The sequence below is a fragment of the Poromitra crassiceps genome (genome assembly GCF_964638095.1).
Source record: "Poromitra crassiceps genome assembly, chromosome: 1".
NCBI lineage: Eukaryota > Metazoa > Chordata > Actinopteri > Beryciformes > Melamphaidae > Poromitra > Poromitra crassiceps.
Genome location: NC_139623.1, coordinates 47,565,282 through 47,582,180, shown reverse-complemented (window position 1 = coordinate 47,582,180; position 16,899 = coordinate 47,565,282). Strand labels below are relative to the sequence as shown.

The 16,899-nt window shown below is 41.8% G+C and overlaps 1 protein-coding gene across 1 annotated transcript in view; it reads right to left on the bottom strand.

The window, feature by feature from the left end:
• Nucleotides 1–2,752: 2,752 nt before the first annotated feature.
• gdpd4b (glycerophosphodiester phosphodiesterase domain containing 4b) overlaps nucleotides 2,753–16,899 on the bottom strand; it is a gene marked incomplete at both ends in the record, with an annotated part of 37,022 nt that continues 22,875 nt past the window's right edge. The window contains 5 exons of the mRNA XM_083646252.1: nucleotides 2,753–2,904; nucleotides 4,517–4,596; nucleotides 4,924–5,006; nucleotides 6,414–6,561; nucleotides 8,750–8,907. Coding sequence (XP_083502378.1) covers nucleotides 2,753–2,904; nucleotides 4,517–4,596; nucleotides 4,924–5,006; nucleotides 6,414–6,561; nucleotides 8,750–8,907 — 621 coding nt within the window. The remainder of the gene's footprint in view (nucleotides 2,905–4,516; nucleotides 4,597–4,923; nucleotides 5,007–6,413; nucleotides 6,562–8,749; nucleotides 8,908–16,899) is intronic.

The following is a 16,899-nucleotide window of genomic DNA, read 5'->3' as shown; positions in this document are numbered from 1 at the left end:
TGAAAAAATAAATAGTGTCCACCACCCCCCAACGTGCTCCAGTTAATAATATATTATTGTCCATACTGTCACTCAGACCCAGTTGTCCGAGTTTCCGCAAAAGCATCCCTCAGTATTTTATCGATCTCTGTTCCAGATACATCCACCACATTTAAGAACCTCTTAGCAGCATCAAGCACCATCTCAATCCTCTCCGTCTTCCCACTCAAATTAGCAGCACAGTTTATAACCATGGCTATGAAAGCCAGGAATTGCTTCTTTTCCATGCAAATGACATTACTCTGGTTAGTTTGTCCCTTTTCCCTCTCCGGTTGTTTTTGCTCTGATTCTTTCTTTCTCTCCTCTGACATCTTAACAGCCTCTGCATATGATATTCCATTTTCCTCTCTAATCTTGCTCACTATTCTTTGCTCAACTCTTTTAGGGCACTGTGCTGACCCCACATGATGATTTCCGCCACAATGCAAGCACTTCACCTCATCTTTTCCTTTTCCTACCATACACCTTTTTCCATCACAATACTTGCACCCACACCTCCCACAAATCGAACGTCCTCTACATACCGCTGCAACATGGCCATACTCCTGACAACAAAAACATCTTAGTGGAGCTCTCTCGTATGGCCTAACCCTGTAACACACATAATCTAGATATACCCTTTCTGGCATTTCCCCTTCAAAACTGAGGCACACTGAGTTGAGCAAAGACCTGTGGTGTAATCTCAGTACATGATGTTGACATGTTGATGAGTCCCGGGGTCGGGGGAGGATCAGTTCCGGGTTCACGAGATTCGCTGTCATGTACTGTTCAATGATATATACTGTATAAACATCCTTGTTCAACTCAAAGTGGTCTTCTATGATTGTAGCGAACCTGAATACAACAAGACCAAATAGTTCTAGCGGGAGTGGGTGTGTGGTGCCTCGGCCAAAAAGGAGTTAGGTCAATCAGCGCTCGATTGCTCTTCCTCCTCTTCCTCCTTGAGGACCCGGATGGCGCACACACATGTTGAAATTTTTGAACACAAGATTCTGAAAATTTTGAATTGAATTTTGAAATAGGAATGTGGAAACTGAATAATTTCAAAGCAAATAAATTCAGTTTAAAATTATGCTATTCAGATTCAGTTTTTCAATTCACATTAAAAAATAAAAATTTCAAAATAAAAAACAGCAATTCAATTTCAAAATGAAAAATTTCAAATTCAAAAAGAGCAATTCAAATTCAAAATTCAAAATTTCGAATTCAAGTTGAGCAATTCGAATTCAATTTGAGGTGGCACATAAATCAGCCCATAACCGCCTACTTCCTGCTTCAGCACTGTACCAGAGATTTTCATCCGCCATTTATTTTCCCATGGACATTTCGTAAAATGCTTATAAAAATAGTTTTACTTCGTCAAACCAAACGGTTCAGCTACTGTATATTTATATATATATACAGTATATTCGGGAGAGACTGTAGAACATTTCACTCCGACCAAAACTTAAAAAAAAAAAAACACAGAAAAAATATTTTCTTTAAATCTTTGGCTCTCTATTCAATAGTATGAGATTCTTCACAACTAAAATCTACAAATAGGGAAAGAAGAATATAAGGCCCAGGGCTCTGATGCAGCATGCTGAAATGCCCCACTGGACTGTGTTGGTTATCATTAGGAGGTGGTGGGATACGAAAAGTGATGGCATGATTGAATGTTGTCGGGAAGGTATAAGAAGAAGAGTAGAAGTAGGAAGAAAACGAGAATACAGTATCTCTTCTCCAAACTTTTGTCATAAACTCCAAGAACCTAAACGATCAATGTACATAACACAGAAAGCATCAGAACATCTCATGTGGTACGGAGAACTATGAACACTATAGTATTAAGCTTTCCAATGAGCAGTGACTAACTATTTAGTTGCAGTATATTGTATGGGTTTGGAGACATGGCTTCCTCATCCCTTATTAGGGGATATCTAGAACTGGCAGTACGTTTCCACACAAGTAGCTCATACAGTCAATCAACAAGCATAGCGGTAATAATATGGTTGACATTGGAACTGATAGCTGTAAACTTGTATTCTATACTGGATGTTCAGCAAGGTACAATTTCTTTCTTTTTACAATTTCATATTTACACAGTAAATGATGTTTCATAATATGTGACTTAAATGGACCTCACACCAAAATAAAAATCAAATCAAATAAAAAGCCATAATAAGGAAAACGGATGAAGTAGAAACCAAATCATGTTTCCTGATTTAAAAAAAAATAGAATAATGCCTACTGAATATATATTCAAGCTACGCCAAGGAGAAATAAAGTTTTGTTTAGCAGTTTACGCCTTTGTTTTCCCTTTGCGATTGGAAGCAACCACAGCTCTTCCAACTTTAGGGGAAAAACAGCTCATCCAAAGAAAAGGAAAAATGCCTCCATACTGCTCACCTGGCATAATCCAAGTCTCCAGAAGCCCCGAGATGCCAAGTTGACTTGAAAAAATGTAACTTACAACCTGTTTTTAGCTGAAATCTTCACTGTAGCTGTGAGCTGAAAGTGATTTTTTTTTTATCTTTAAAAGTTGGTCACCATCCACCTCAGTTGTTTTTAGAAGAATGTAACTGTTTTGCTGTGAAACTCCAGGAATGTTTTGTGGACTAAAAAAGTCACCTGTCCTTCCACCGGCCTGCGGGTGAGTAGATATTGACTCAATTTGAGTGAATTTTCATTTTTGGGTGAACCTATCCTTTAGCACAAGGGCTTATTTGGTCCTTCAGACAGAGGTTGGCAGGGTGGACTCCGGCCTGCCAGGTCCTCTCCTCTCGGAGGCAGTCAGTGCTTGGTGACGGTTAGCTGTGGCGGTCAGCGGGCTGCGTGACTCTCCCTGGGAGTTAACACTGGAGACTGACCATACATCACTCATCTCTGTTATGAGTGCAGACGAGAGTCATAAAGGTACGGATTAACAATCCAATTAAAGACAAAAACAAAGACAGTGATTTGTTGGCTTCACTTGAAAGCATCCTCTGCCACATCATGCACCTTCCAATGTACACTTGGCCCATGCATCGATATCTGGACAAGGTTTGTAGTCCAACTTCATGGAGCCGGCTGTGTATTTTTGTCCGAAACATTCCGAGCCCAAATAGCAACCTCCCCACGATGCAATAGGCACAAATAGAAGTCTGACTGCTTCAGCTGAAATGCTATGGATTAAGGCTCTGGTCAAAAAGCAGGACAAAGCCAGCTGCTCTTCACACGTCTTTCGGTGGGGGTGATTTTAAATAAGGTGCAATACCCAAAAGTGGGAAGACACAGAGTTTTGGTGTTGCCTAGGGTGGGACTAACGCGGTTGTCAAACTGTTTCCCGTTGTCAAGTGCATCGAGGAGTAATAACAACAATGGTCGCAATAGACTAGATAGATGCTGCTATAAGGCTGTTTTAAAGTGATTGAAAGTACCAATTACTTTGAAATCCGAACCACACTCTGTTTTGAAGACACTTAGGGCGCTTTCACATATAAGATGATGGACTCGGTGCGATTCGGCGGGTCCGGTTTGGTTTGGTTTCATTTGGTCCGATTCACTTTCACACAGCAATTTGCCAAGCGCACCAAACGTTCTGAACAATGTCACGTGGTAGAAACGGTCACTTGTCTATTGGACAGAATATAGAGGGGAAATCTCTCCTCTCCGGCTTCTTGCCTCGCTGAGGGCTGACTAAACACTGACTGAACAACACAAGTGAATCCAAGAAACACAACCCATGGAGCAACACCACCTGCGATCTTGGGATTTCTGGTTTTACCTTGGTGTTACTATCAAATAAGTATTGCACAAGAATGTGTCCAATAGGAGCAGCAGATGAGGCAGCGAGCTGTTTCATTCTGTTCATTCATTTCATTCTGCAGATGAGACGAGCGAGGCAGTACCCAAGGAGAAGGCGAGCCCTGTTGAGAGACAACAATGCAATGTTGTTGTTGTTGCTGTTATGACGACGTACGTCACGCGGTGTTTGTTTTGCTTCCTTCTACCGCCTTCTACATGATGCACTGGCGCGACTTCCTATTATTTTCTCTTGTGTTTACTCCGGGTTGCTTTCACCCAACAAACGAACCGCGCCAGGGTTCACTTGCAAGCGAACCGAGACCCACGTTTTCAAGCGGAGTTCGCTTGTTTGTTCCGCCCCAGAGTTAATTTGCGCTTTCACACCACCCCAAACGAAGTGCACTATCTGAGGAAACGAACTCTGGCGCGTTTAAAGCGGACCAAACAGAAGCGACCTTATTCAAAGGGGAGATGTTTTTTGCGTTCTCACGACTAACGTTAGATTCAGGCCGATACTTTGGTCTCTAGTGATTGGTTAGGGAAAATGGAATTCCCTTGGGGGATTTCCCTCATGGAAATCGGTTAGAGTGGAGGCGATGTCAGACTAGAAGATGGAAATGGAGTAACGAGTTGACACGTCAGTCTGATATCAGGCTCTCTAGGAAGTGCAGTGCAGAAACACCACCAGATGCCTACTTGTGGAGCTCACCTGTCCTGAACTTGCTGTAAGTGCCGTTGTCTAGCATGGTTTTGCTGCCCGAGCAGAAAGCCAGTCCTCGCTCTCGCCACCTGCCGACAAGCGCAACAAAACCCCATCAGGACAGCACAGACAGACAAGAGAACATGATGCTTTGTCATCCCAGCTAGACTCCCTGTATCCCTGCTTCAGCCAAAAGTCACTGTCACGTCTCCCGCTTGACCACAATGCAGCACATGACGTCAGAAAACTCACATCGTTGAAGGCTCTTCTGACTGTCCCACAATCTACACCCCCAGACTCAAAGTGGATTTTGCCATCAGGGCCTGTAGACTGTGGAGCGTCCCGCCTGAGGGAATTAGACTGCTCCATTCGCTATCATCTATTTTCAACTGAGCGTAGGCCATTACACCATTCACCAGTGGAAGATGAAGATGACGAGGATCAGCATGAGGGACAGCACATCGGTGAGGATCCACATCACATTATACTCATCTGGAGTCTGAGAGAGACACAGAGACAGAGAGAGAGAGGGCAGAGTTTCAAGTTAGGGATGCACGATGATATCGGCACGACATTGGTATATCAGCCGATAAAGGCTTTCAAATGAAATATCGGCATCGGCCCGATATGACATTTCGGCCGATATCACACAAGCCTGTTTAAGTAGGATGAATCTTACAGTTTTGTTTGAAGGAAAACATCACACAAATAAATAAAATATCAAGTTCAAGTCATTTTCTTATTCTGCCCAGTGAAAGTGTACATTTTGAAAAGCATTGTATTTATGTCTGTGTAACGGCGTTGTGTAGGTGGTACTTGCAGCAACCCATGTTAAGGGCTTGTCCAGGGGTGGATACGAACCGCCGACCTTCGGCTTGGGAGTCAAAGACACTAACCACTCCACCAAGAGAGCTAGCTCCCTTGGAGGAGCTGATTAACATGCCTCTATACTGGGGAGTGAGTTTAACCAATCCACTCGCTACCACACTGGACTCACGAGGAATCAACGCTGATTCACCTCGGTTACATCTGCATCTGCCAGTGAGCCATCACGATAAGAGTAGGCATCATAATGTTCATTCCACTACAGATGTTCTCTGAAATTACTGTAGGTGGATAAATATAGCAGCTATCGGCATCGTCAATCAGCCAAAAGAGTTGGAAAATATCGGATATCGGAAAAAAAAAAGACTATCTCTCTTCAGGCTTTAACTACACTTTCAAAAGAAGAGCTCTAGTGATGAGAGAGATCTGTGGTGGAAATGGAGCAGAATGTGCCTTCTAATTGAGCTTCGGACCAACTCTTACCATGAGGAAGAGCGGGGTGTTGATAGTGCTGAGGAGCTGCTCTTACCATGAGGAAGAGCGGGGTGTTGATAGTGCTGAGGAGCTGCTCTTACCATGAGGAAGAGCGGGGTGTTGATAGAGCTGATGAGCTGCTCTTACCATGAGGAAGAGCGGGGTGTTGATAGTGCTGAGGAGCTGCTCTTACCATGAGGAAGAGCGGGGTGTTGATAGTGCTGAGGAGCTGCTCTTACCATGAGGAAGAGCGGGGTGTTGATAGTGCTGATGAGCTGCTCTTACCATGAGGAAGAGCGGGGTGTTGATAGTGCTGAGGAGCTGCTCTTACCATGAGGAAGAGCGGGGTGTTGATAGAGCTGATGAGCTGCTCTTACCATGAGGAAGAGCGGGGTGTTGATAGTGCTGAGGAGCTGCTCTTACCATGAGGAAGAGCGGGGTGTTGATAGTGCTGAGGAGCTGCTCTTACCATGAGGAAGAGCGGGGTGTTGATAGTGCTGATGAGCTGCTCTTACCATGAGGAAGAGCGGGGTGTTGATAGTGCTGAGGAGCTGCTCTTACCATGAGGAAGAGCGGCGTGTTGATAGAGCTGATGAGCTGCTCTTACCATGAGGAAGAGCGGGGTGTTGATAGTGCTGAGGAGCTGCGGAGCGTTGGTGGTAACTGAGTGCACTCCTGTGCACCAGGCCAGCGAGTAGAGCCACGGCTGGCTGATCACATACAGGTTGGTGGTGATGTTCACCGCTGCATACTCACTGCACACAAGTCAGATAGCACACGTGGACATGCGCTGACTGCACACAAGTGTTGAGACTCTTAAGAATTGACATTCAGAACGATATTTTCTGTTTGGTACTGACTGAACATGACCAGTAGGAGGAGAAATGGAGTCAGGTCAAACTGAAACTGAGGAGGCTCCAGCAGGTTTTCAGTCAGCTGTGTGGCAATATTTTGGCTTTTTAACCGACGTACAGTAGCATGTGCGTGTATATCCCATTAAGACCTGATGCAGCGACTGCATTCTTCTCCCTTTCAGCAAACATACTTTATAATATAAAGTATATAAAATAGTGTATAAAATGTATATACTATTTTATATACTTTATAATATAAAGTATATAAAATAGTGTCTCAAATGTATACACTGTTCCGCTTTTTTCTTTTTTACAAACCGCTACATTCTCAGTCATTATATGCTGCAGTGGTGGGACAAGCTGTTAATATTCGGTTCTTATTCATGGTGCAAATGGTGGTGTGCCAACCAATAGTTTATGAGTTTATTGCCCATATTTCATTAATATTAATGCATAACTCAATAAAACAAAAACAAAAATCTCAAAATCATAATTTCGGCTCCAACAGGGGGCGGGGCTAGGGATAGGAAGGTCGTAGAGCAGGGGTTTTCAAAGTCTGAGACTGTGTGCCGGATGCCTATGTGATCATGATCATGAAATATGTTAATTATCCCATAGACACTCAACAAGTGAGCCAAGAGCCAAGAGAGCTGGATATTGCTGTTTGACATACTGTCTGAAGGCATTTACTTGTTTGTGATGCTGGGAAAGTGGGGAAAACAGAATCACACACATGTAGGCTATTCTATCTTCTATCTTCTATCTCTTTTTGATAACTAATGTAATAAATAGGGATGTCACAATATATCGTCCCACAATGTATGTATCGTTGAGATGAAATCTCATATCGTGAGAAAAAGAAGCTGAACATGGTGGCACTGATCTGCATCTGATTGCATGCTGGATCTCCTTTTCATTGCTTTGTTTGAACAGACGAGGGACGTTACAGACACGGAGGATTAAAATGGTGAAATTACTCAAATTAGCGTGGATGCCCCCTCAACTTACAAATCGATGGCAATCTTTTATTTTTTTAATATCGTATCGTATCGTTAGCGTGGACCCAATATCGTGTATCGTATCGTGAACTGAGTGTATCGTGACACCCCTAGTAATAAATGTAATATTTTTTCACTTCCTTCACTGAGCCTCCCCTGAAACTGTTTGGAGACCCCCTGGGGAGGCCCACCTCCCACTTTGAAAACCCCTGTCGTAGAGAGTCGAAATTCAAGGGGTGGTTAGGGGGAGTAGCTAGGGGGGATGTGGGAGGGAGTTGGGGGCTCAAGGAAGGGGGCAGGGCTAGGGAAAATGGACCATGGCTAGGGATAGGATAGTCGTAGAGAGTTGGGCTTCACTGCAACTTGACTTGTTGACAGAGGTGTACAATCGAGAGGCTGTTATTTCTACTAGATATATCAGCAGATGATTTGGTTGTAGGCAAACACTGCTAAACCGCTAAAAGATGGGCTCCCAGAAAAGTCCCGAACATTCAGAAATGAGACAAAAATCCAGGCAGAAGGCAGAGTCTCTGCAGACACACACTGTCACACACACACACACACACACACACACACACACACACACACACACACACACACACACACACACACACACACACACACACACACACACACACACACACAGACACACAGACACACACTGTCACACACTACACTACCAATGGCCATAGGTCATGATTGAGTAGGATCATTTTTGGATGAGTTTATGCTATTTCAAGGGGGAACATGTCTGCCTTTAATGTACAGAAATACGTATTCGCCCGGTTTATGGTTTGCCAAAATCTAAAAACGCCATAATATACCAGGTATTCCATAACCACTGGGAACCGTAGCCTTGCTCAAGGGTACCTCGACAGTGGTTGAGTGTCCAGAGATTCAAACTTTCTATCAATCCTTTTGTAAGAGCAGGTAAACTACTCATATGAAACTAGGAAAATGCTTTGATGCGCTATCTCTGCAGACAAGAACACACACACACACACACACACACACACACACACACACACACACACACACACACACACACCTGATGAGCTCAGGGGACATGGTGCTAACACACACATACACACCTGATGAGCTCAGGGGACATGGTGCTGTAGTGCAGGTTGAGTTTGACGATGTGGTTGCTCTGGAGCTCCTCTAGGGGGAGCCGGCTACCTGATGTTTGCTGGAGCTCAGGGTCCATTTCCTGAACCAGGGAGCGCATGTCTGAAGGTAGCCACAGAACCTAGTGGGCAATCACACACACGCACGCACGCACGCACGCACGCACGCACACACACACACACACACACACACACACACACACACACACACACACACACACACACACACACACACACACACACTCACACACACACACACACACACACACACACACAGCTTACGCTTAAAAGTAAGTAAAAGTGTATGTAAACACAAAGAATCAGTCATCTTTCTTTTTTAAAGGAACACTCTGCCCATTTTCAACCAGCTTTGTATCATTAGAACATCAGTAGTATATCAGAAAACTGTAAACGGTTTTGAAGTCTGTCATTTAATTTGACAGTTATTGAGTGTTAAAGTAGTGACATCACTGGTCCACACTAACTCAAATGAATAACTCATTAACTCAATAACTATATAAATCAACTCTCAATAACTGTCAAACTAGATGAATGACTTCAAAACCGTTTACAGTTTTCTGATATACTACTGATGTTCTAATGATACAAAGCTGGTTGAAAATGGGTGGAGTGTTCCTTTAAATCTTAATAACAAGTATTTAATTTCCACACAAGTTAGTCCACACACTCGTACTGTACTGTACTACTGTACATCGGTGCAGTAAAACTTAGCCTGAATAATGCTCTATTCTCTCTTGTATGGATAGGTCACACCAAACAAACAAAAAATCTTGCAATTTAATGTTGCTTTGCTTATCTGCAAACATTCATACCTCACAGAAGATAACTGAGAGTGTTTTACAAATCATCAGGAACCACTCTCCAATTTGGCATGCCTCCAATAGACTATCAGCACTAAGCATTTTTGCCTGTTAATCCCACAATCCTCTTCCACCAAAACACAGCATAGATAGACGGAGGTAAGGAGCAGCTTGAACCAATTCTATCAAATGAGATTTTATTGAAATAAAGCTCTGCTTGGTGCATTATATATAATATATACATTATATGCCGAATTTACAAATACATCCCACTGACATTTTCTTAAGTCATGTTCTAAAACATACATGTACATGTATGTACATTTGCCGATGAGCAAAGCAACAATTAAATTGACAGATCTTTTTAACAGAGTTTGGCGTGATGGTCTCTTTATACAAGAAGAGAGAACAGAACATTATCAAAGCCAAGTGAAAGCTGAAGCCATTGGAAGCTAGAAGTTGATATCACTCTGGGCAGATAAACCTGATTAGACAAGTACACTGTAGAAGTACGGGAGGGTTTCATTCATACACTGTAGGAGTAGGCTACAGTAGGTTTTCAATCCCACAGTTTGCTTGAAATGTCATCATTCAATATATTTCACTGAGTATTGAGTGGACAGGAGATGTGTCAAGATGTATAGTTCCACCTGTATGGCTGTAGTATAGGAGAGTACCCCCCCCCCACCAATCAAGATGTAGAATCACTCTGTACTTTCCTCTCTTATTGGTATCCTTTGGTATAAAGTGATCTCACACCGGCCGGGTTGGTAAACATGAGCGTGTTGAGTTCAGTTTACTTACTACAAATTTCTCAAATGTATGTCTCACTGTTTTCAATAATGAAGGCTACTTCCCCTAGTCAATGTCTGATTAACCATCCCATTCATTCATCCATTGTTCCTTTTCATTCATCTCTCTCTCCCCCTGCAGCAACGCCCTGTTCAGGTGACATCAGCCATTCATAAATATGCACGCCCCTTCATTCCTGTCCAAACAATGTCTCCCACGCTTTCCCTCTCTCTGGCCTGTGGCCAATGTAGAGAGAATTTAGATGTTGTTATACCCCCTCCTAGTGTAGGGGGCGCTAAGTGCATAAAGCTACTCTTTGTTGTGGGACTTCAGAAGAAGTCTATAAAGGAAGTGACTAAGAGGAAGAGGGGATCAGTCCCCAGAGAGAGGAGATGGGGGCTGGTCCACAGTGCTGTGAGACTTTGTTTTTGTAAATAAACCTTTCCTAATACTTCTACCTTCTAGTTGCATTGGTTTTCTAAACTTAGAGTTATAGTCCTCACCACAGTTTGGTTGCCGAAACCCGTGGTCGAGGGGGGAACTATAGTGGTTTAGTTGGGCAGGCTTTGGGCCTGTGGTTTGGGCCTTTGTTTCACGTCGGACCTGAATTCCTGTGTAGCGCGCAAATCAACAACAACACGGGCAGAAAAGGCCGGCGAGAAGCAGATGGAAGCCAAAGGTGAGTTGTGATTTGATTATTACAAATGCAAAAGTCTAAGTGTGTTGTGTGTTAATTGTGCCCAATAAATGATTGGTTACCGAATGATTAAAAGAGCATAAAGAATAGCGTGGAAGAAAAAAAACAATCGCTATGTTGTTATTGTGAAATTTGATTAAGAGGCAAGTTATTGAGCGGTGGAGCCTCAAGGATCCACTAGGTGGGAATCATTTAAACATTATAAGGTAACTGAGTTCGGTAACTAACCATATTGTTGATTAGGGATGTCAACGGTTAACCGTTAATCGATTAACCGTCGCTAACGTCGTTGTTCGGTTATTGCTGTCGGTCTATCAGTTAATATTAAAAAAAAAAAAAAAATTTTTTTTTTTTTTTTTTTTTGGTCTATTTACTCAATGAGCTCATGCCCAAACAAGGCGTGTCTATTTAGATGCTGAAATGTTAATGCTTTTTGTGTTAGAAATTCTAACACAAAAAGAATTTGTGTTGAAATGTTGATGCTTTTTGTTAATGCTTGTTAATGCTTTTTGTGTTAGAAATTCTAACACAAAAAGCATTAACATTTCAGCATCTAAATAGACACGCCTTGTTTGGGCATGAGTTCATTGAGTAAATAGACACACACAAATTTTTTTTTTTTTTTTTTTTTTTTTTTTTTTTTTTTTTTTAATATTAAAAAATTATTAATTAACCGATAGGTTAATCGATTATTAGCGTCGGTTAATCGAAAGTGAAATTAACCGAAAATTGACATCCCTATTGTTGATGTAACAGAGATTCTGCTGCGGATTGTGTAGGCCTACTAGTGAGAGAGATGAGAGTACCCACAGAGGTAAATAACAGAGTAAAACCTTAGAGGAAAGAAGGAGAATTGTCTCCCATGCTGCGCGGTTGGAGGATCCTTTGTTCAGTGGTCTCTTAAAACGGACTGTTTAAGCCAACTCGTCTGTTCTAGGAGACTATTTGTTCAGTGCAATAGTTAGCAGTGGCTATTGTGCTAAGAAACAAAGGGGAAAGCCTCATTGGGGACTAATGAAAAGAGACAGCAGTAAAATCCTTATGGGAAGGGGAGCATTAAGCTTTAAAGTCGCCGGATTTCCCCCGGTTGGAATATAAATAGCGCTATATATAAATCAATAAGGAATAAAACGTACGTTAGTCATCCAGTGACTGAATTAGCTAGCAAATCCAAGTGTATGGTAAGAAATGTTGAAGGGAGTTTATGTGAGAAACGGTAAGCTTAAAGCTGGCCGCTCTGAGAAAGTGGCGCTCGGGAGAGTTTGCATATTACTGAAATGAAAAGAGACGCTTTACCAGTTGTGGTTGCACAAATTTAATAGGAAGATGCTTCTAAATGTAAGTGCTATTCAGTTGCTGGGATGAACAATAGTAGCAGAATCTGTTACATAAGGCTATGTTGTCTACCGCGGTTGTTTGTTAAATCGGCTTGTATGAAAGAACAACATTGACTATTGCAACAATAGTTTCTAGCCTCAGCTGATGCTTAATAATTAGGGAATTAATTTATAAGCCAGCAGCTGATTTACGCCGGTTCTGTTAGTGTGTGAGTTGTGAAACACATGGCTGTCGGCCATTTTGAATGTAGTTCACAAGAACAATGGGACTTGTAGTCTTTGTGTGAATTAATGTAATGCATGTGTAAAGATACACATATTTTACTCAACTTGCTTAGAAGTAAAGCACATGATTATAAACTGTATAGTAAATAAGCAACTTGTTAAAATAAAGTAGAATTAGAGGAAACTTTGCTGTGTAATAACCTATTTGTGTAATTTTCAGAAATGGAGGATCAAATCCTGCCTATCCAGAGAATGAGGACTCTTTATGGGCTCATGGCAGTAGAAAGGACAACTGAATGGTCTTATTGGACGAAGGGGTTGTGGCCAGCTATCGGAACTTTTGAGAAAGCTAAATTAAATGCAGTGTTAGAACAATTATCTCTTAAACAATTGGATGACCAAGATAGGAGGGAACATGAAATAGCCTACAATTTGTGGGCTGCTCAGATTGCCAGAAGGCAAGGAGAAGATTTTTTGGAACAAGCCATGCGCCAATTAGAACTAAAGACAGGAGAGGAGAGAATAGGTGTGGCTGGAGCATTGGTGAGTACAAAGCAACCAGGAAGCGAACAAAAGGCAGAGCAACAGCCACTTCGAACAAAAGGGAGGAGAGATGGACTTCAAAGGAAGGTAGACCACCCCCGCTCCAATTATGGCAGAAGAGGGGGGTGGGGTGTGACAGCAGGGCAGCTTGAGCAAAGACAAAAGGACCGGACAGGATGCTTTTGTTGTAAAAGTGAAGACCACTGGATAAGGGAGTGTCCTTACAATGTGCAGGCTCCTTCCAGAATAACATCACAGAATGGCTCAAACTAAAAGGACTTAGAGTTATTTAACATAGTGACAATGCATCTCACCCCTTCTTCCTAAACAGAGATAAGAAGATTTGAAGTAGGGTGAGGGGGGTAAAGAACAATAACATTGAATGAGACTTTAAGATGGTAAGATTTGAGCGTGGAGTGAGGAGAGCAAAATGAAAATTTGTTTGGGGAATAAATAACACAGAATTGTCTAATTATGGTAATATCAATATCCATATTTTGAGTTGAATTTCAGATTCTTCCAATTTATGTTGCCATGTAAATTAGAGACAAAGGTGGATGCTATACATTTAAACAACACGGTGAACTTCATGTCAGATGAGGTCACTTTGGGTTAGTATTCCTTTGTTAGTATGTTAATGTGTTACACTGCTTTATGATCCATATTTAACTTTGCTGAAAGTTTGAGAAGAAGAGAAAATGAATTGTCTATCGCGATTAAGTCACAAGTAATTAAAATACTATGTTCTTTTATTTCAGAAGGAGCTCAGCTGAACTGGAGAAAATGAGAGCACAGAAAATTAAGGAATAAATGAAATGTGGGAAAACTGTGCTATGTTTAACATATTTTGTGTGTGTTTCAGAGACGGAACCATGGGCTGCAGGATGGAAGCAGTGTTATAGAACATCATTAGTAATGGGAAAGACAGATAAGGAAGAGATAGCACAAGCTATATGGTAGAAAATGTATAATTAGAAAAGAAAGAACAGAATAGGAGAGAAGTTCACCCTCGAGATGGGTGGGGAGATAAGTGGCGCAGAGATGTCTAAGAGAGACAGACAGATTATTAAGATTACACAATAAGAACAACGTTCTGAACTATGCTAAAGGTACGGTCAGTTCGGGGTACTATTAATCTGAGAATGTTAACAGTGTGTCACATCGCTTTAATTCTCTAGGAATCAAGTTGTTCTAGTAGATAAGGAAGAGAGAAGGCAGTTGTTGGTTGCAGGAAAATTGTACATTATGAAAGATTACTAATGTTGGTTCTAACATTTCAGAAGGAGCCCGAGATGAGCGGCTGGAAAAAAAAGACCACAGTATGAATAACTGATAAGTTTCAAGCAAATGTAGACAGGAACTATGTTTACACAATGTTGTCTTGTCATTTAAATCTATGAGACTTCACAGGACAGTGGGAGGAGAAAATGCTAATGTCTGCAGGAAATGTGGCTGACAAAGGCGGGAACCATAACATTGCTTTTATTTGCAGGAAGAAAAACCAGTATTCCATTTCGGAATTGTAACTAATTTAATCTTTTCCTTTAGGTATGACATGTGGTGATCAACAAATCTATTAGTGGGGAAATTAAACATCTGAATTAAATTTTAATTTCACAGAATGAGCAAGAGCGCTCACCACAGGATGTGAAAGCAATTGTTCCCCAGTAGGTGTGAGTATGCAAAATGGAGTCAACACTAACCAAGCATTTGACTAAATTGGGGAGAGCGGGCTTTGTATCAAAGAAAAGCCTGCAGAGATTAAAGGGAAAAACTATTTAAAGGTGTATTTTTACTATTACAAGCTTTTGGTTACAGGAGAAAAACAACAGCAAGGCCCAGTTCATGTTAATCTGTTATATCAATGTAAAGTCGGTGTCATTTAACACGTTGACTGCCACTGACGTATATATACGTCAAAAAAAATCCAGCGGTTCACTGCCATTGACGTATTAATACGTCAAAAAAAATGATTTTTTTTTTTTGACGGTGCTACGTGGATCAATGCCCCCCGCGTCTCCTATGGAGATATTGGAAGTATTGAATGTGTATAATCTATTTTACCGACCAGCTAGGTGGCGACGGTGCCCTCCCGAGAGAGAGAAAGTCAACCAAAAGCAGCCGCCTCCCGCGGCTGCTTCCTCCATTCTCAAGGAAATGGCTTGCCGATTTTACAGTCATCAGTCACCAGACTCGCCGCTCTCGGGCCGCGCCAGCAGCAGCACACGGGGGATTGCAAATTTGCATAAGCCTAGAGTCGCACGGGGCTTCATCGGGGCTCTCAAACCCAAGAGACGAGTGAGACCTATCCACACTCGCTGCCAGGGAGGGAGGCTGCTCAAACTCGCTGCCAGGGAGGGAGGCTGCTCGAACTCGCTGCAGCAGCAGCAGCAGCAGACCACTCGCTTGTGACAAACGCAGGCTGAAAGCCACTAGACACGCCCACGGAGGGAGGAGTTGAAGGAGAGGGCGTTCGGAACTATATTGTTTGGATGTCTGATCTCTCACTGATGCCAAAAATAAATGGTTAAAGTGACTGTTCTGCCTGTTTGATTGAATTTCACAAAACTGCGATTATCTCAGCTTTCACTCTCAGACAGCTGAAACCATGCTGTACTCAACGGCTAATATCTACATAACTACTAACTCTACAAACTAACTCTTTTAGACAGAGAAAGCACACATTCTATTAGTACTTTTCTGAACTTTGTGTTCACAAACTCCAAGCAGAAAAGAATCCTCGGCTCTTTTAAAATGAGCCAGAATCCTCAAAAAACGGCCTGGCAGAAGCTACCTACAGCAAAAAAAAAACGGCTGGCAGTCAATGTGTTAAGAATGATGTAGTAGGGACAAGTAACTCTTATCTTTCAGATACCAAGAATGAGGAGAGCCTTTAGTCAGTGCTTCAGCATAATAAAGCGTGGAAAGCGGGTGATCATTTAAAAAGAACTCGTAAGACAACAGAATTTGGTACTAATATTTTCCTTTCACAGGAAACAGTTGATAAAAGAATCGAAAGTCATATTTAAAAGTGTTTATTGCAGCAAGCGTGATTAAAATGATAATTTGGGGACAGAGAACAGCAATCTGTCATTGTAAATAGGGTAAGATAACATTCTTTCCAGGTTTGAAGAAAAATGTGACGATGAACTCCACATTGGTAAGACCCAACTAAATGTAATTGTATTGTCTTGGCTGATGATAGCTATGGCACTACAGTTAATTAATATTCAGTCTAATTTTATTTCGTCATAAGGAAGTGTGAAGGTTTGGTGGAGGAAATAATCTTGCTTTTAAAAGTGTAAATTGTCATTAATCTGTGTGCTTGTCTGTTATGCAGAGATGGACAATGGAGTGAAAATCTGGAAGCGATTTTCAGAGGGGGGAAGGAAGCGGAGAATAATGAGAATAATGAGAATAATGAAGAGTTCGGAGTTCAGACTTGTGTGTGTGTGTATGAAAGAGAGTGAAAGGGACGGACTTGACATTTTCGGACTGACCGGGAGAGAATTTTATTTGTTCATAGAATTTAAGTGAGCTCAATAGCTAGAGAATGTTTATTTGTGTTATTGGTTGCGTGATTAATTGTTTACAGGATCAAAAAGTAAGGTAAGTATGACATGTGGAACTATGGGAACAGCTGAAATACTGAATAAATTAATACACTAACCAAACTAACTAATTCATAACTAACTATGA